This window comes from Schistocerca cancellata, chromosome 1 (genome assembly GCF_023864275.1).
Source record: "Schistocerca cancellata isolate TAMUIC-IGC-003103 chromosome 1, iqSchCanc2.1, whole genome shotgun sequence".
NCBI lineage: Eukaryota > Metazoa > Arthropoda > Insecta > Orthoptera > Acrididae > Schistocerca > Schistocerca cancellata.
Genome location: NC_064626.1, coordinates 878,237,538 through 878,250,722, shown reverse-complemented (window position 1 = coordinate 878,250,722; position 13,185 = coordinate 878,237,538). Strand labels below are relative to the sequence as shown.

The window sequence follows — 13,185 nt, the reverse complement described above, 5'->3', positions numbered from 1 at the left end:
ACATGAAGTAGTGTAGAGATTCAGGACAAGTTGGGTAAGGGCTAAGGATTGAAGGTTCTGGAAGTCCAGGAGAGACTGGTGGAAGGAGGAATTGCACCCAGAGATGGGAACTTTTAAGGTAAGCCCTTTAGGGGTAATTCCAAAGGTTAAGCAGGACCGGAGGAAAAGTATGTGGGATTGCAATTTGGCTATGGTGAATGCATGTTTCCGGAATGAATGTAAATAATGTGGTATAGGATTAGGGTACACTACTACTCTCGTTATACAGGACTACCATAAATGATTCATTCATTTTGAGAAAGCTGTATTTTCCAAAGTATAACTATTACAAATATGATTGATGCATAAATAGGATTATAATCTCACCAAGTTTGCATTTTGCAGTTCACAAATGACAAGTGTCCTTTAGGTCACATGGCACTCATCCAAGCTGTAGTCAAGTTCATTCCATACCTTATGTAGCAACATCCTTTCACTGGTCATCACAGCAACACTGTTGCATTCTCTGAGCTGTTCTAGTGTTTTTGGCAGAGTGGGTATGTAAACATGGTCATTAAGGTACCCTCAAAGTAAAAAGTGACAAGGCATTGGCCAGAAAACTTGGAGGGAGGTGGGGGGAGGGGACAGACACATCATCTTTACAATTACACCCAAGCCAGCAAATGGGAAGTTCATCAGATAGCAACTAACATTGATGCTCTGATGAGGGGCTGACCTGTCTTGTTTGAATACGAAATTCTCAGAATCACCAGTCAGGTGTGGACATGACCACAAATGGAACATACCAAAGTAAGGGACACCTGCCAAAATCTTCTCACAGAAAGAAAGAAAGCCCATAGTGTGTCACCAGTGACATTAGACAGAAAAAAGCCTTCAGAAAATCGCCTTCATGCACCACAATTTAATGAGCATTTTCAACATCCCACACTCACACATTGGGATGATTAACCTTTGTAGATAAATGGAAGGTTGTTTCATCACTGAATATCAGCTTGGAGGTGAAATGTCCATCTTCAGAAACTTTCTGCATTGTGACGCAAAACTGAAGACACCTGTCATAATCGTCTGTTTTAATTGTTGCACGAGCTGTGGATGGTATGGTTTCGAAATTTAACTGCCGTCACAAAATCTTCCACACAGTTATCTGCAGTATTACAAGCATGTGGGTAGCAAGAACCATGATTTATTTTATTTTTTTCATTCTTTCCATGTTTCCATCTGGCACCCTTGGTTGACCGGTACTTTTCTGTTTGCAGAGACAAATAGTGCCCTGTATTGTCAATACCAACACACAGTACTCTATTTACATGGTGGTTGTTCTCCATAATTCCTTCCGAATGCATGCTGCACTGTTGTAACAAATAAATATCTTGCATATTCCAACACACAAAAACTCTTTTCTTGCTTCATTGTCATTTTGGTGAGACACTGCACTATTAATGCCAACTAATGGGCACAATGAAAATTCAGTGAGTTTATGGTTCTATTCATGCATCAATCATACATGCACATGTGATACTTTGGAAAATACGGATTTTGAAAATGAACGAATCATTTGTAGTAGCCCCGTATACAAGTATATTTAGTTACACTTATATTTGTTCACGTAAATGTTACATTAGGTGTAAAGTTAAAAATCGAGTAAAATAAATAGTACCTTTGAAATAGAAACAATTACATTGTTTCTATTAAGAGATGAACAAACTACATTCTTATATTATGTATTTGGTTTTACTCACCATATGACAAGAACTGTGGCATTCATCTTTGTGGTTCTCTTTTAATTTATTTTTACTTAGCATTTTTTATTTTGATTACAAAATTTAGAACACAGACAAATTGGAGATTAATTCAATGGTTAAGAAAATACAATTTTATTAATAGAAAAAAAAAATTATTTGCTTTTGAATACTAAAAAACTGGTTTAATTTTATTTCATTTCTTTTTGTAAATTTTTTTTCAGTATTGACTGGTAGCTGAAAATGCAGCCATTTAAAGTTGCACAACAGATTGTTTTGTATGTATAGTGATCGAACTCTCCTGGAAGAATCATGAAACTGAAGAAACAAAAGACATGAAACATGTACATTAGCCATGCTTGAAAGAAAAGAGGCACCGATAATCTCCTTTTGTTCGTCTATAGAATAGCTAACTTACACTCATTTGACTTGACGTGAAATAGTTTCTTCATTCAGAGGTTCAGCTCAGAAAACTGATCAGAGACTGAGAAGATCAGGAAAGCATTTATCAATGCATTCTTGTCAAGTGATACTCAGAATGAATTTATTTCTAGTTGTGCCCCTGATGATGGTGTGCCATCTTGGAATCAAAAGAAAATGATAAGTGTTATTCAATTATTGTTGATGCAACTCCTGACTCCAATCATATTGACCAAACAACATTCATCCTGCATTATATTTACAGCAAGAAGGGAGCTGATAAATATGATACAAATGAACAGTTTTTGGAATTCGTTGATTGTAATCAGAAAATGAGAGTTACTACTGCATATTTAATTTGATTAAAACTTCTGAAACACACTATTCCAATCAATGAATCTGTGGGCAAGTTTATGACAACCAAAATAATACGAGGGTTATTCGGAAAGTAGGTAAGAAACAACCAGTCGCAAAATGGAAACCACAGGGAAAATCTGAAGAAGTTTTGCACAGGTGTGTTGGGCAGTGTCTATTATCCCCATCGATCACGTTACATCGTTCTTTTTAGTTCTGAGCACACAGGGAGCACATAAAGATACCTAGAACAATAGTGTCCCACCAAGTACAAGGGTCTGGTGAGAAATTTCGCCTGAAGCTATGCAGCCAACATTACATAACTGTTGTGTGTTTTCTTCTTAAAGACAATTCTCAGGTGCATTCTGCAGGGGCAATGAAGATGCTCCTACATTGTTTTCAATTGGAAATGTTTGATTACCCACAATACAGCCTGTAATTGTCTGTCTCAGAATTTCATCTCTGCTCACATGAACCACTGGCTATGAAGACAACATTTTGGCACAGATAACAAACTGTAGGCCAGCATACAGAATTGGCAGAAAGCACTGGCGGCTGCCTTCTATAACAAGGGTATTGGAAAGTTGATACAAAGCTACGACAAACATCTTAGTGGAATCAGTGTGTTTCAGCTACTTTACAACTTGTTCAGTAGCAGTCCATTTGTTCCGAAACAGTGTTGCAAGTTCTTTGTATTCCAATTTGATACTTGTGTGAGTGCTCAGGCTGACACTGTAAGACCAGTAGCAGCCATTTAAATAATACCGCCTTTGTTGCCGATACTCTCACCAAGTCAAATTTGCCTGCTGAAATATGTTCTGCGGTACAGGGTATTCTGGATTATGCGATATCATTTAAGTGTTTAATCATGGCATCAATTCAGCTAATTGTTAGTACCAATCGACTACAGAAGCATATTACTACAAGACTGAAATACTAACACTGATGTTGGGGCAAGGCACTTTGAGAGCTTATTAAATGACAAAACATCTTGGCAAAATTTGCAACACCATTCTCTCTGATCTAAAGTTGTTGTCACTAAAGTTAATGTCAACCCTGAATTTCCAGAGGTGAGAACTAAGAAGAGAAAATCATTTCATATTGAAACGAGGAATGAAGTAGCAGATGTGAATTAGGAAGATTTATTAAAATAATATTTTATGTCATTATTGACAATCTAGTATCTAACTTGAAAACCCAATTAGAAACAGCGAAGCTTTTAGATGAAACTTTTTTTTTTTTTTTTTTTTTTTTTTTTTTTTTGGTAAATTCCTGAAGATGACTGACCATCAAGTCACTGAGATGTGCAAGTTATTTATCAATGATGCCACATGGCATTTAGAAGAAGAAATTAAATATTTGAAAACAACTCATTTTAAACACTGAATGCATTACTTTGTACCCATTAGAACTCTTGACTAAAGGACCAGACCTCTCGTCCAACCTACAATTCAGTGTAATACTTAGTCTTTTGTTTTAAAGTGAAGTAAATGGAAATTAAATCAATTTTAAAAAAAATAAAACTGAGTAGAGTGTACATATATGTTTTACAGTAGTTCATTCTTGAGTAGCACCTGAAGCTGAATTTGTAAGTTTATAAGTCACGTTAATTTTCTACCATGTCACTGTCTCCACCACATCTTGGCAGCAAAAAAAATCTTTGCGGAAGGCTGAAAGGGGGAGTAAGGATTCCACTTACCTTTAAAGAGGATTGAGATGAGGACTGAGGCAGCTGATTCCCCATTATCTTCACTTTTTTTTTTCAAGAGAAATAAGTTCAGCCTTTTGTGCTACAGAAGTTTTTTCCTTCTTACATGCAACTAAGTCTACAGATCAATAAAGTTTCGACAATTTATTATTATTATTATTATTATTATTATTATTATTATTATTATTCACATATGGGCCCAGTAGGACCACAAGAAGCTCACTCAATCAATGCCACTTTTGATGGTTGGCCTCCGTTTCTGTCCACATTTGTGTCATCCTTTCAGAATAGAGTCTCTTTCTTTCATCAGGCCACAGTGCTCCAGTCTGTCTGCTAATTTCCCTCTGACCAACTTTCCAATCAAATGTCTTATCTGAATGTTTTTCCATCTCTAACATCTGCCCGAGTTATACCGGCTACTTTAAGATCCTTTTAATCGCAGTGATCCATTAAATTGCATCAGTTTTGGCCTTACTTCTGTTTTCATAGAATTCTACTATTTATTTTGTCAAGGTAGTTGGTGCCACTCTTTTAATGTGCCCATAAATTTTAAATTTCTATTTTCTCATGTCACCATGTATGTCCATGTATTATTCTATTTCCTTATTACATCTCAGCCTATAAGTTTCTCTATCAACAATTTTGGGGCCAAATATCTTCCTAACAACCTATCTTTCTTTCTTTCTTTTTAATAATTTTAATTTGATAGTTTATTTATATTTATATATTTATATACTCTGACACATTTGTATACAATGATACATATTATAAACAAATAAGTGAGCATAATATGAAGTTTATACAAAATCGTTTACTTTGCGTTTTCTCTATACTTTGGTCACTGATTGCAATTCACTGAAGATGTCCAGGTTACTATTTGTATCATAAACAAGTGAAAAGTTATTAGAAATATTTTACTGAATTTGCAGTCTTTCCAGTTATACATAAATTTTGATAGTAAAAAAAAAAAAAAAAGGAGGAGAGGGGGGGGGGGGGAGAGGGAAGAAAAAACTGTTTGGTGGCCTCAGAATCCTTGAGATGACCTTAGAACCACTGCCATATACCAAAGTCTGTTAAAACTACACTTATGCCTCAGACCGGATATTACATTCATATTTTACTGCGTAAGTATATTAAGTTTTAACACTATTTTGGTAACGGATAATGATACCAAAAAAACGTTTCAAAGTTTCCCGAGAATACCATCTTAAGAACATATGGCAAAATTTTCAATGACCTGCCATGAACGGAAATTATGGAAGAAGCCATCCCCACAACTGGTACTCTTCATATGCAAAAATTGTGATTTTTTGAGGTTTTCTTGGGAATTTTCCAGTAACAAATGGTGATTTTATAAGCCACCTGAGATTCACCCTAGACCACACCTAATGCAGAGCTAAGTGATTAGCTCAATTTGCCGGGGCTGGAGAAAGTGTGTAATATTTAAATTTGGGTGTACTGTATGTTAGCTACAATATGCCAATTCATATGAATATACAAATGGTCACTAAGGCAAGGGCTATTCAAAACTGTTGACCCCTTATCTTTGTGATCAATAGAATGACCTCTCAAAAATTATTTTTTGCGCCTTTCTTTTTGGAACCTATTGATACCATGCATTGTCATTCACGGACAGACTGTATTTGTGAAGATTTGTTTATTTGGCTATAAAAATACAGCAACCAGCCACTTTTTTTTTAATGCGTTTTATTTATGCCAATATGCATTGCGGGTTTGCACCCATCTTCAGCTGGAAAATTACTTGTATCTTCAGTTTCTACAGTGGTACAATATCGACATCAATTTGGATGCTGCAGCTGGCATTCTCCTCTACTTGTTTTTTCTTGGCCTTTCTTCTTATTTGTAACAGCACAAACACTTTTTGTCATGTATTTTACACTGGCATACAGCATTATCCACCATGTTGTCGACTACGATATGTTTAACATTTAATAAGAGATTATATTTATGCTATATTTCATTCCAATGAGCATTTTTTGCATATCTCCAATATTTCTGGAATTGATTTCAAAATAATACATTTCAAATCTTTAAAATAACAATTATATTATGTTGCTATATTTGGACATGGGACCCAGTCACACATCTTGCCCCGAGCCCAGTCCTGGCTGGCTGCATCCTAGTACCACATCATTTTACAGACATTCAGACACCTGTAACATATTTTGAAAGCCACTGCTGCAGATCCGTCAATGGGAGTGAAACACTTGGAAGGATGAAATGGCATGTAGTATTCACAAAACATTCTTTTGGCTGATACAACTTGTACATTCAAGCTGCCTCAGTGTGTATTTTGTGTTACTGCTGCTAAACTTTAGTTACACTTCTCTCATCAGTTTGTTCTTTTTAATTTGCACACTTTATTCTTCATACTCCCAGTTCTGTGACCTTTTTAAATTTTTGCAAAAAGACCGTGGGGGTTTAGTGCCATCAGGATATTTTTCTGGAAGTACCACCACTACTGTTCCAACAGTTAGATGACATTTGTTGTTAACTAAAACTATATCCACTTTTTCAAAGGTCATGTGTTGTAAAAGCTTGACTAGCTTCGTGAAAAAGTTGTCTCTTCACAATAATAGCAAAGCACAAACTGATGGGCTTCAAGCACATTTACTTATATTTGGTACGGTAGGTCCGATGTTTGCTGGAATTCTTCTCCAGATGGTGGGGTAGTGTTTTGTGGCACTAATCTCTTAACCATTTCATCAAATTCCACCTGTATTACATCACTGAAGTCCACTTCAAAGGCTCCCTCTACTGGCGTCAGAAAGTATATCGACATTTTATTTCCTTATGCAGTTCATTGTTCTGAATAAGCCTTTGTAGTTGATATCACTTCATTAGCTTTTCTACGTTCTTATGAATTTATACTGAAAAGAACCTCAATTAGAACTGCAGGCACACTACAGATAATTTTAAACATTTAAGCTCAGAGTTTTGCAGTACAGAGAATATCAGATTTTGGAGATGCGAAAGTCCCACTTTCATCCAAGAAATGTGGAACGGCAGCATATCCCTGTGATGGCTCTCACCAAGGAAGCAAGTGTGTTACACCCAAGTGTATATGCAATGTCCATTCTAGAGCCTCTAGCAGACAGCTCTTTTGATGAGTTGGGCCTACTGACAACAGATTCACAGTACATTCTCCCCCAGATAGGAGTATGGGAATCGCTATTATGGACACAACGATAATAGCAAAACAGCCACAGGGATTTGTGACCACACTTTTTAATGGCGTGTTTCGAAAATATCATCAGACTCAATTAAGAGGAAAGATAGCATACAATGTACAGAGTGAACTTAAGTGTGCTATATTGATTAGGAAATATTCAATATGGCACACTTAAGTTGACCTAGTACATTGTATGGTGGCTGCTGCTGTAATTAAATCTGATACAACATTCTCTACCTTACGAAGTTTATTTTGAACTATTAATCACTGTTCAAGAAGAGCAGCAACATTCTTAAATGACTTAGAAGGACTTACAGTCTTCAGCACTCAGCCTTGGTGCAGCACAGGGAGGAGGAAGATAAACAGCCATAAAAATCTAACTAAATACCATGTGATATAATGATCTGAATACCATATTTACCCAAGTATAAGACATCTCTGATAAGATGAGCACGTTTCTTTAAGAGTCGTTTGAAAAACTGTTGTTTTTAACAAATTCTGACTAATCACAAATACGAACTGTTTTATTGACAAAGTATGTCTCAAAACTTAACATTATACCTTTTCTAAATTTATGTCATTTATTGTCTACATTTCAATAAAACAAGGAGAAATAAAACAAACAAAATGAAATGGTTTACTTCAATTTGCAGACCATTCCCTCTTTCTACTGTTCCTGATTACTAACCCTGTCTGTGGTGTCACTAGTTTTAATCATCATTGTCTAATGGCACAGCTGTAAAATTTGTATCTTTCTTGTAACAAATATTTGACTATTTCTTCTGAATATTTTGTGATTTCTGTGATTGTGGTTGCCATGGGACCTGAGAAAACAGATGATTTTATCCAAATACATATCTAATTTTGCTTCAATACTGACATGAGAATGTTATAGTATCACTTGATTCCAAACATATCATCTGTCCCCACTCTCTCTCTCTCTCTCTCTCTCTCTCTCTCTGGCTGTGTAGAACCAGCAGGTGATGCACCCTCTTTTGTTCCCATTAAACGTCACACTGAGTGCCGACAACACTATAGCACTAGACACACAAGTATGGCACTGACCCCTATCTAGACTTTTACCATCTCCTGCAGAACTGAATACTATTGTGCAGTATTCATCCAATGTTCAATTCAATTCTAACTACAAATGGATCCAAACTGCAGTTAAAATGTGGCAGATGTTCCCAACAAGGGAAAGTATGTGGTACATATTCCTATGGCTGGCAACATGACAATTTCTGCCCACTCACTACTCCCCTCCCAGCACCCCACTAGTTCCCAGCCAAGTTGGTACCACTCTTCCACACAGCCCTTCCCTAGCACTGCACTTTAGCAGCTGTCATAAGGACTGCAATATCTCTCAGAGTGCAAGTCATGTGTAAAATTAGCACGTAATACATAAATAAAAGATCACACTAACAATTCAGTCCAATTCTTGAACTTTTGCTTGTCCTGTGCAATCTGCTGATGTCTGTTGATACTATCTCCACAATAGGTCTTGCCACTTTTTTTCTCACAATAATTAGTCAATTTAATATGAATGATTTTGTTTATCAGACATTTCTGTTTGGATTAATTTTCCACCTCCTTTCATCTAAATGTTGCCATCGTGTTATGAAGCTGATCAAAAGCTGGTAACATTTTCATCCGATATTCTAATACACGAACAGCGACCAAGTTTCTTGTTTGTAAGCCACTTAGTAAATCATCACAGTTTCTCATAGTCAAGTAAAATATTGATCTGAATTAAGAATCAAGTACTGTTTTTTTATAGGACAACATATCCCTTTTTGAATGTTTCCTTTACTTAAAAAGTGGCTTTAATGTTTGTGCATTGTATCCACATATGTATTTTTATTTATCCACGTACGTATTTTTATTGTAAAGCTGTTCCAATACATCAACAGTTTGCAAGATGAGAGAATTTAGTGTTATTTTCTCCTGTGCTTCACAACATTGTCAAATTTTAAGCAGAGCAAAAGACTGTTGTGGCTAGTTTGTAGTTTCTTGCGTATCGCTACACTAGCACACCACACGAGACTAATTGCATGTGATTGTTCGAGCAATATCAGTACTGTATGAAGTGTTTTGGCACTACTGGGAAATCTTGAATCTGTTCAAATGCGAGTATCGTTTGGGCAGCCCTACCATTCCGAATTCTTCATAATAAATCTCCCCGTGACCTCAATACTCGTCAGTAAATGAACACTTACCCCCTATATAATTGGTTAAACAATGTAAAAATGATTATCTCAGCAGCAATAGTTTAATCTGTGAATATAAGACGACCCTGTAGTTTTTGAATGATGAATTTGCGAAAAACCTCATCTTATAATCGGGTAAATATGGTATATAATGAAAGTAACTTAAAAATGGAAATCATGTGTCTGAAGGGTAGTCCTACCCCATAGAAACATTTCTGAATTGTTGAATACAGACACTCTGCAGCTAGGTACTCATATCAAAGTAGTACTGTCAAATTTCCAACACTGTTATACATTAACTGCAGAGGCTGTTAATTTTTATAATATATCCCCATAAAGATCATTACATCAGTGCCAAATCTTACCACAGAAAAAAATGCTCATTCATGTGTGCAACTCCATTCCTTTGCAGCAAACATGGAAAGAGAGAACAACCAAGCCATAATCAAAAAACTTTATTTTACAATAAAACAAATTTTACACACGCATTGACTTGTATTCAATATCTTTTCTGCACTGGATGGTACCACTCTAGTTTTTTTTTTTTATATAAAATTAAGATTGAGAATGAAACCTGCACCACTGAAATGGTCAACTGCTTTTCCAGAATGAATTTAAATATGAAATACTGAACTCAGAGAACTGAAAGATGATACTAACATGATATTTAAGACTATATTTTTAAATTATACTGTTTACTTAATTTTGCTGGCACTAGCAACAGCAGGAAGTATGTTAATATCACTTTCCTCATTGAATACTGGTGTGTATCACCCATTACAAAACACAGTCAAATCTTGTGCTCTCACAATTTTTACATTTGTGCTCCACGTACAATTTGCAGGAAGGCAAACGTTGAAGCTTTTTTTAAGTACATTATAACTAAATGATGAGATCATTTACACACTATTACAAAGCAATGACAAAAAAAACAATTTTCATTTAAGGAATGTTTCTGATTGTAAATTTACAATACTGCAAAGCCGTAATCACAGTACTTATGCATACAGATGCACAACTAGAAAGATAGTTATACAAGAAATTATCCCCCTACCTGCAGACATGATTACTGATTTTACATATTAAAATATATTACATCTGAGTCATATCAGCTGTGTTGTTACTGACAGTCAATGGAAACAAAAATCAAACATCTCATTGTGTTTCAGTACCTTTCTTGCCTTTTGACAAATAAGTTTACATTTTATTAGGTCTAGTTTCATCAGAGAATAAATATGAAATACACGTTTTCATCTATGAGTACAATGGGTACTTTGTGATGTGGGATACAGTCAGCTTATTTCATGTTTATGTATTTGTTTACTTGTGAACCATTAACCCTTAATAATTATATACAACACACAAGTTTCAATTTTACTATCTACAGAACTTTCGTTATATGAAACTGATCCATAAAAGGCCTGAATATTTAAAATCTTTCATATAATGTTCAGAAACTGCAAGTTTCTTTAGGCAATAGTAGAGTGAAAACAAAAATGTAATAAACACCAACCTACATTTTGATTCTACAATGATGAACTGATTTGTAAAACAAGATGTCGTGGAAGAATTTGGTATTCAGTTGCACAGTGTTGACATTCCTCCATTTCCTGCCAGACTATACAACTTTTTTAAAGCAACAGAGTTATACCACCAAAGCAATTTGTCTCTCATGGACATGTGGGAGCTTTCCTATAAAAGTAGTTGTGTAAGCTATGAAATAAGAGGATTTATCAACAGCATCCTAGAATATCTGTTCCTTTCAGTATGCTCTGGCAAGTGAGTAACAAGTCTAGTTTTATTGATACGAGTGTTTTAGTATGAGTTTTCTTAATACTTGTTAATCAGTTCAAAATGATCTGTTATACAGGTAATCTGCACACCTAATGTTTTCATCAGATAAGAATCATTAGATATCAAGTTAATGTTTGACTGTTTTTAAGAACATGAAGGCCACACATTGGGTGCAGAATGTCTCAGCAGCTGGAAAGAACACCCTGTTTTTTTTAATATGTACAGTGGAACACTGTGTAAAGTTGGGACACAAACAAACTGCACTGAAAACTGAAAGCACCAATATGGCTGTACTGTATACTACACACACAGAAACAACACACAAAGTCTCTTGTAATATATTAAAACAGTCAGAATGACAGTGTATCTATTACACTTTTACGGGTTGAATAGACCTAGAAGGCCCACAGTTCCTACTGGTACTACGTAAGTAATTCAGATGAATGGGTGACATTGCACAGACTCTCAAGGTGACATTTTTTCTTCTTCTATCAATTTTATTGATAAAAGAAAGGAAATGTGTTACATCCATATTCATTCTCTCTCTCTCTCTCTCTCTCTCTCTCTCTCTCTCTCTCTCTCTCTCTCTCTCTCACACACACACCTCACCTCACCCACCTGCGCCAAACACAGCTACAATGAAAGACATCTGCAGTTACACAGACTTAACAACTCTTGATATCAACTAACTTAGCTGCTTTTTTTATGTATTCCACTATTCACCACTTACAGCTTCAGTCTCCTAAACGTTTCACACAAGTATTAGAACCTGATAGAAACAAACCTGGTACTACTCTGAAGAGTGTAACCAAATATGTAAACAAAATTACTTTTGTGTGGCAACAACAGACATATGATACGACTGTCAGTGGCATTAAAGTCATCAAATATTTAAGAAGTATCCCCAAAAGTTACAAAACTATCTCTCAGTAAGCCTACTAGAGTCCTTAGGTAATTAAAAACAGATCATTCTGGTTGCATAATATCAGGTAAATATCTGTGTACTCTTTGTTCTTAGTGGATTGAGTAGGGTGGAGAATAGAGAAAGTATAATTTTTTGGCATCTGCTTGTTTTAAACAGAAAACTGGATTAAAATGATTTATCTCCTGAAGTGGATAAGTAGGGCTGCAGTGGGCAGGGGATTTCTAGAATGGGGGAGTCACATTTCAAGGATGTGGAGAGGGTCAATAGCGCACCTTTGAAAAATATTGCACATTTGTAGAAGGTTGTTACTGTGCTCTTTGTCAGCTAGTCTTTGTAGTCACGACAGGAAGCTGCTGAGGCCTTCTCGTTGGGATGCCAGAGGACGGTGTGTGGCTATGAACTGGGAGCTGGGCAGAGTTTGACTGCACTGTGGCAGCTGTTCCACGCTTCGGTAACCTTGCGACGGTAGGTGAAGGTGCTGGCAGCCGGGTCGCAGTCGAAGCTCTCCGTAGCCACACTTCACTCGAACTGTGAATATAATTAAATTTCAACACTGGTTCCTCTGAACATTTTTCATTACATGCAAATACACTTATGCAATAAAAGTTCTTACAGGTCATTTTATTAGGTCAACTATTCCATACAGTCGGTAAAATCTAATCTTACATGTCTCGCTATCATTTGCTGACTGAAAATGGAGAAGATTTTACTTATCTCCTGTTAAAGTGCTACTACTCACTGTGATGAAGTGGTCTTGCACTAAATTCAAAGAATGTATCTGCATATTCCTCTTGTAAATCAAGTATAATAGTATATTTTTCAATTTTGTCCTACATAATTAACAG

General features: G+C 35.9%; 1 protein-coding gene across 6 annotated transcripts in view; it reads right to left on the bottom strand.

Moving 5' to 3' along the window:
• Positions 1-10,061: 10,061 nt before the first annotated feature.
• Positions 10,062-13,185, bottom strand: part of LOC126190318 (uncharacterized) — a 592,731-nt gene continuing 589,607 nt past the window's right edge. For 5 of the 6 annotated variants that reach the window (XM_049931012.1, XM_049931014.1, XM_049931017.1 and 2 more), the window contains one exon: positions 10,062-12,868. In XM_049931012.1, coding sequence (XP_049786969.1) covers positions 12,661-12,868 — 208 coding nt within the window. In that variant the 3' untranslated portion in view covers positions 10,062-12,660. The remainder of the gene's footprint in view (positions 12,869-13,185) is intronic. The other variant, XM_049931016.1, reaches the window with a different exon arrangement.